At 43.0% G+C, this 7,747-nt stretch overlaps 1 protein-coding gene across 1 annotated transcript; it reads left to right on the plus strand.

Moving 5' to 3' along the window:
* Nucleotides 1-2,737: 2,737 nt before the first annotated feature.
* On the plus strand, nucleotides 2,738-4,784 carry adra2b (adrenoceptor alpha 2B). Its single transcript, XM_085368490.1, has 2 exons — nucleotides 2,738-2,989; nucleotides 3,163-4,784. Exon 2 carries the CDS (start codon nucleotides 3,186-3,188, stop codon nucleotides 4,761-4,763), a length of 1,578 nt encoding a protein of 525 aa, XP_085224616.1. The 5' UTR covers nucleotides 2,738-2,989; nucleotides 3,163-3,185; the 3' UTR covers nucleotides 4,764-4,784.
* The last annotated feature ends 2,963 nt before the right edge of the window (nucleotides 4,785-7,747 follow it).

Here is a 7,747-nt window from a genome sequence, read left to right on the forward strand (position 1 = left end):
ACCACAGTCCTACATTATTCTGACCTGCAGTAATCTCATTTTCAAGACCCTGTTAAAAAGGTAAGGAATTAAAAAGAAATTTGAAGTTATTTTGAACACAATGAAACTGTTCAAAAGCTCCTGGAGTTTTTTTGTTTTTTTTAAGAGTGAGAGTCCTTTCCAGACCAAGTACCAACTTTTCCAATGTGGATATCAAAGAAAAATTGCTTATCCACTGTGAGTGATCCATGGCAGCAGAGTTCCCTCCAGGCTTGTGAACTGTATGTGTGAGTGCATGCATGCTTGTATATCACATGCTCTTACACAACAGGCACTTCAAAAGCAGTGTACTGTGCACTGAACACTGTGTGCCGCTCACTCACTATAACCTCGGCATCACTGACATACCCCTCACCCCCAGAATGCATTTTCAGCGTGTTACAAAGCATGGTTCACCCACGGAAACAGAGACACTTGATTGGAGTGCACTCTCCTGCTAAAAGCTTTATTCTCTCTCCCTTTATATTTAGATTCTGTAGCGTGGAGCGAGAAATGTACGACCATTATTGACTGCTGCTTCTGGTCACAGACCCATGGAATTACAATTGGGTGGCCTGCTCTCTGATAGAGCAGGCCACCCAATTGTAATTCCATGGGTGGCTAGCTGGGCTTCTTCCTCATTAGAACAGCAATGTGTGGGGGACGCACTACAAAAACAAACAAACAGAACCTCTACCCACACACCATTCATAAGATCGTGTGTGTATATGACCGGTAAATGTGTGTGTTGTTTGTTTGTGTGCGTTTATTTGACAGAGGCCACCTACCTACTTTCAAACAGCACAGGATAAACTCTGCTGCTGTTTGTTTTATGGCCAAGTTAAACAGCCAGTATGACGTAGGTTTCAATGGATAATTGAACGTTCAGGCCCTTGATCTCAGGTAGGCAACAAATCAGAGGGATGATAGATGTCTCTTCTTCTAGGGATAGGAAGTGTTGCATGGTGCATAACTGCAGAGGGGTTTAAATAGAAGTCAAGTGATGATGTAAATGCATGAGCACAGAACATTACAATGAGTGCCTTATTCCCTCACCCTGCACCTCGCACAGTGAGCAGAGGTGGAAGGTAACACGGTGCGTTTATCCAGGGAGTGGAGAGGTAGATGAGCATGAGGAGATTTCAGATTTCACAAGGACATAATTCACTTTTACTGCACCATTTAATTGATGGTTGTCATTACCCATGGACTGGATTTGATATGCAAAATCTGTAACTACATAAAATGTATGATTTATTGCTTTAGATCCTTAATCCAGAGGGTGGATCAGTCAGTACCTAATGCATCAATAATTTAAATCTCCGAAGGGGTTCATCTTTCAAAATGAAGAATTTGTTTTATTAGAATTCTTAGACATTTGTGGTTTTACTGTATTATAAAGGTGTGACTACTTTCTCGCACGTAAAATTGAGCCTGCCTTTGTGATTATGAGCTGGCAATCTGTATTGATTTGGACGCTCACAAAACACATTGAACTGTGCACATAAACCCTGCCTCAAACACTGAGGTGTTTTTCAGCTTGTACAATCTTAGACACTGTGCTTACCTTACCTAATCTCATTAAAAATCTGAGAAAAAGCTTTTAACAAGACTGGGCAGCTAAAACATGGATGGCATTTCCCTTTAGTATTACACTGCGCCTTTATCTAGACCTCCAGCACTGAAGGAGTTATTGAGGACTAAGTGAAAAAATCGTTTAAAAACCAAAGAATGATATAATGTCACACAGGCTTTTTGCTTGAAAAGCATAAATGTGAAGTTGCCACATCTTGAGGAAAAATGATGATGGTGATGGTAATGATGACTGTGCTGTTTACCCTGGAGTCCCTGGAATGAAACAAATGTTTTCAGTAAAGCAGATGGCATCGTCTCTGCTCTCCCAGCTGGACATCACAGCGTCCTGTGGAGTTAATTGACCGGAGCAGTGCCACCCAACAAGCCATTTCTAATATAACTGCGTTGGCTGAGACGCTTGGGTATAGATATAATTTGGGAGGTGGGGGGCTGTACAAGGATGGAGGAAGCAAACATCCCATGACGCTCGGCTTCACAGTGACATCACCGGGTCTAAAAGAAGAGGGAGATGGGAGGCACCCCACTTATTAGGTTTCGTCGTAAGGTCCTGTTCACAAGTGAAGATGCTGCTGCCCCTCTGCGAGGAAATCTGCGAGGTGCATCAGCGGAGCGGCTGAATCATGGCATCCCGGTAAACTTCTGAAGCGCCAGGGACCACAAAAAAAAACTCCTGAGACGCACCGACTTGAGCTGCTCTGCGAGGATCTTTTTATTACTGAAACAACAACGTGTTTTGAAAGCAGATGTGACATCGTGCGCAGGAGAGCTGGAGAGCTTGAGGTTGTTCTTTGTGTTCTTTCTTGATTGGAAACGCTGGTATTCCTGTGAAACATCATAATCTTTCAACAGACAATCAGTGTAAATATCCCACCGCATTGGTTTTATTTCGCGTCATCTAAAATCACTCTTTTATTTTTCGCTATTCGAACGAGATTGTCAGGTATACGTGCGTCTCCAAACGAGGACGCACGGAAATCAGACCAATTTACTCTAATCTGATCTCTGATATCCAACAACGCCTCACCATAAATGGCCCCAAATTAGATCGTTTTAAATTAAATCTTTCCATTTTCATGACATTAACTGAAAAAGGATCGGTCTGTGTAAAAAATCAAGTTTTAATTCTTCAGGGTGCGATGTAACTCTGCGAGGGCGAACGCCCAGCAGTGATTATTTTTTCTTTTTCTATTTCTGTTTTTGTGGAGAAGAACGGGTTTTGAAAAGTGGCAATGCGTTTTGATTGAAAAGATCCGCGTCTTGACGCGTTCCCCAGGACTGTTTGTTGCACATAAAATGGATTTGGAAGACCTGCCGTGGAGGGTGCAAGGGAGTGATCATTTGCGAACAACACAGTGACAAAACTAGAACGGCTGAGGTAAATATGCCAAATAATTATCAATTTATTACAAAATGTATTTTAATGTAAATATACTGTTTTATTAAGGACAAAAATGCGTGATAATCTAAGAGTGTTTAACACTTTATACATTTTTTAAATATTTTGCATGTTTATTTGTTTGTTTTTGTTTGCTTGTTTTAAATTTAAAGCCTCTTGGAAAAATAATCCCAGCATGGCCTCGGTTCAGGACAGCGGCTGCTCCATGGAGCTGAGTGGCTGGAACAGCAGTGTGAGCGGCTCGGGATCCTCCGTGCCATGCAACCAGAGTGTCCTCAATCCTGCCCCCTACTCCCCGGAAGCAACGGCGGCCTTTGCCACCGCCATAACCTTAATGGTCATCTTCACTATCGTCGGGAACATCATGGTCATCATCGCTGTCCTAACCAGCCGGTCACTCCGAGGTCCGCAGAATCTGTTCTTGGTGTCATTAGCTGCTGCGGACATTTTAGTGGCCACACTCATCATCCCCTTTTCTTTAGCCAACGAACTGCTTGGCTACTGGTACTTCAAGTCTCTGTGGTGTGAGATCTACCTGGCGCTGGACGTGCTGTTCTGCACCTCCTCCATCGTGCACCTGTGTGCCATCTCTTTGGACCGCTACCTGTCAATCTCCAGGGTCACTTACGGACGTCAGCGGACACCCAAACGCATCAAAGCCGCTATTGTGGTGGTGTGGCTCATCTCTGCCATTATCTCCTTCCCTCCCCTGCTCTCTTTGAACAAGAGTGAGGGTGGCGACAAGGGGAGTGAGAGAGGACCTCAGTGCCAGCTGAATGATGAGCGCTGGTACATCCTTTACTCCACCATTGGCTCCTTCTTCGCTCCATGTCTCATCATGATCCTGGTCTACGTAAGAATTTACCAAATAGCCAAGCAGAGAACACGCTGCCCACCAGGAGAGCCCAGGAAAGATGGGGTTGGCTGTGCAACACCAAGTCAGCCTCCTCGGCATGTACAAGCCAATGGGAAGGATGAAGAAGAAAGCACACCTCCTTCATCCAACAAAACCTCAAATGCCAGACCCCCCACCCTCGCTATCACACCTTCTCCAGCTCCAGCAGAGTCTCAAACCTCCCCAAATCCCACACCCAATAATCTCCTGCAGCCTCCATCTCCTTCTCCAGCCGTGCCCACGGCCACAGAGGTTGATACCTCTTCACAAGTCCCCTCAACCCCCTCCACTGTGCCTCAGTCTGCCACCAAGACTAAAGCGGAGGGGAAGAAGGGCAAGCGTCTGCAAAAGAAAAAGGCTGACAATAACAATGCTGACAGTTCAAGCACAGAGAGCGATATGGAGCACAGCCATGGAGGGGGACGCGGCAGCACCAGCATGCCAGGGTCTCCTGCTGGAGGGGGGATCCACTCCCCAGCCTCAGTCAAGCGCTACCGCGACATGATTGCCACTTCAAAGGGGGCTCGTCTGGTGCCAGGGAGAAAGTCAAAAACAGATAACAACCCTGGAGCAGCGAGGCGTAAAGCCATGGTCAACAGAGAGAAACGTTTCACCTTTGTCCTGGCAGTGGTCATTGGTGTCTTTGTGGTGTGCTGGTTCCCCTTCTTCTTCTCCTACTCTCTCCAGGCAGTGTGCCCAGAGACTTGCACCATCCCAGGTCCACTCTTTACATTTTTCTTCTGGATTGGTTACTGCAACTCCTCACTCAACCCAGTCATATACACCATCTTTAACAAAGACTTTAGAAAGGCCTTCAAAAAGATACTGTGCAGAAGCACCAAGGGTACTTTCTTTTAGCACATAAAATTGCTGTATAGAAAATGGACATTTCTGAGGCATAAAAAAACAAAACAAAACAAAAACCAATCATGTTCCAGAACACTTAAAGGGCTGTTTAAAAAAATACGTCATATGTAAAAACTGAGAGCCACTTTTACAGCCACAGCGTGTAAACACAAACCCCGGACTGTGAAATCTCAGCTCGCAACTGGTTGACAGATTTTTACAGAGTGAGGCGAAGAAACAGACGATGAAAAAGCAGCTGAGCGAGACACTATTAACCTGCTTAGTACTTTAGTATTTCTGATAAGACTTTGAATCCAAAGTTTTATCTTTGGATGACAAGGAATAATAGATAATCCTGGGAGACAGAGGGGGGCAGCATGATAGAAGAAATGTAAATACACTATAAAACTTATAGAAGGCAGAAAACAAGTGGGAATTAACTCTGTGAATGAATACAACATATTTTTTTATACATGTTTTGTAGTTATCAAAAACTTTGGGACTAAAGAAGACAGGTAAAAGTAAGGACAAGTGGCCTTAGATTCCTGTGAGCCTAGGGCCCTTTACTTATCAATAGACAACACAAGGAGCACATAAGATTAGTGATGATTCCCTACGTCTGCAGTTTCAACTGTGTCTGTAGTCTCAATTGCAAAGCTGCAGGGCAAACATGTGTTCCTTGATTTTTATCTAAAAATGCAACAACAAGAGAAGGTTGCTGACAATCTCAAATGTGATAGCACAAACAAGGGCACCCTTTCAGACTTAACTCGGAGATTTTGTGCAGAAAGCCTTCATGTGAAGCCCTGCCACCTTGCTTTTGGCTTCACTGGTCATAATGGACACTCAGGTTGTTTATAATGACACTCTTGGCTTTCACCTTTCATGAAATATTCAATAAAAATTAACTTTGGATGATGGACTTGATATAAAATCCCATGTATGATGCTGAGAAGTAGACGAAAAGTGATGAGACTGCATCTCATACTCTTAGCTTACAGTTTTCTTTCTTTTAACTTAACCTGTAGAATCACCCTAATTGACTTGCCTGAGCTTCTCTTTCAATGAACTGCCTCAGTATTTGGACATTCGAGCAACATTCAAAGATAATTAGAGCAACCCTTTCAGTGTTTTTTCACAGTATCAAATGGGAGGTGCATCTCCTAAAAATAAAAACCACCAGATTCTTATCATTCTACTGGCAAGCATTAACTTTCACAAAACAAATCCTGCTTTGTGCAGCATTATTTACCAGGTAAACATTTTATATTGACTGTAACGCCGAGATGAACAATGCAATTATGGACGTGTGATGTTCCCCCTAATTACACCTACAGGGGTTATACTGAGAACTGTTTGTCTGAGTCACTCCTTACCGATGCCTCTGGCACATCATCTTCTGCAGTGGACCTCTACATGGCACATTCGACACGTTGCTGAGAGGCAAGAAGATGAATGGTACTTTTATTTTTCTCACCAAGACACTAAAGCTTTGTGAGTTTCCTGGACAAGAAAAAAAAGAAGGAAAAAAAAACAAGAAAATGTGTCTGTAACTGTGAACAGCACATGTTTATTGACTCAATGGGACAAGGGCTGTCAGCAGCAACACATCAATTTAGTAACTGTCTAATTCTGCTGACTTGTGTGAGCGTGTGTGTGTATGTGGGCGAGTGTGCGAGCGTGCATGCGTGTTGACTCTTGTTTTTCCTTAAAAAGTGTCAGTGCCTCCTCTGGCTGCTATGTACTACAGATCTACTGTACTGACAGATTTCCTGCATCTGGTTGTCTGTAATGTTTATGATGAATTTGGAGGAAAGATCGGTAGTGTGTCGCTACACTGGGACAGTCTTAATGATCTAAAAGTGAATGTTTTTTCTGTGACATCGAGTACATGGCTTTTTAAAGATCACCCTCAAGGGACCAAAGAGCCTCACAGGACACCAGCCTGACTCAGTGAAATCTGGCCCTGTGTTTCTGTAATGAAATATCAGTTTATATTTGGTGTATGTGACGGGAGGCAAAGATTGAAAACACTGTATTATTTATTTCAAACCAGTTTGTGTGTTCTGTTACCTATTTATTGTTCAGTTACTGTGCTTTTATTCTGAAAAACCAATTGAATTGGAAGCGATCAGAGACTGAAAAGACTGTACAGAGTTTTAATATCCTGAACAAGAGCAACATTGACTTCTGCCATCAAGCTCTTGCTTTGTGAGACTGGGCTATATTTAAGCTCGGGGTTGGGGGGGATGCATTTGTGTTGAACTGAAGGAACATGAACTTTGAGTTATGTGCATACAATGCAACATTTATTCATCATTGTTTCATCTAGTTATAGTACAGTGAAATGTTCAATCAGAGATACAAGCACACGCATTGATGTACAATCTATATCGCAACAGAAAAATGTCTCCTCACCAGTGCTACTGCTGTCAGATGTCTCCTGAAAAAGTAATGAAATATGAAAATGTCAATAGCAACCATAGCCAGTTTTATTTGGATGATTTGCAGTGCATTAAGGCCTGATAATCCATATCACGCAGAGCTGCTAGGAGATTTAAATAACTGATGAAACCAAATGGTTGCAAGCAAGAGCTCTGTGCACTTATACAACTGTTCCCTGTCCTCATTTAAAATGATTATTTTCTCTCCAGTAACACAAACAGCTATAGCAACTCAATTATGACAAAAATAGCCACAGAGGTCATGGATTCATGGCTGCTTCCAATAACCATGAGTTGCAATGCTGCTCAAACTTACCATTCATGGCTTTATGTGGTGAGACTGCTGCTTTGTTTGTTTGTTTTTTAAAAAGTAAGAATTATAGCTTAAAGGTAACAGATGCAGTATTCTGCCTGTTGAGCACCATCCTTTTCCCGGAAACCGCCTGAATTGTCTTTTCCCCAACTGTGTTTGGACCAAACTGCCTGGTCTGAGCTTTGCAATCATCTATCTCCCATCTGTCATCATCTCCTTCCAGTTTGGAAATAAAGCCG

This window comes from Diplotaxodon limnothrissa, linkage group LG12, assembly GCF_057381915.1.
Source record: "Diplotaxodon limnothrissa isolate DT_005_m linkage group LG12, D_limnothrissa_male_GT1.1, whole genome shotgun sequence".
In the NCBI taxonomy this organism is placed as follows: domain Eukaryota; kingdom Metazoa; phylum Chordata; class Actinopteri; order Cichliformes; family Cichlidae; genus Diplotaxodon; species Diplotaxodon limnothrissa.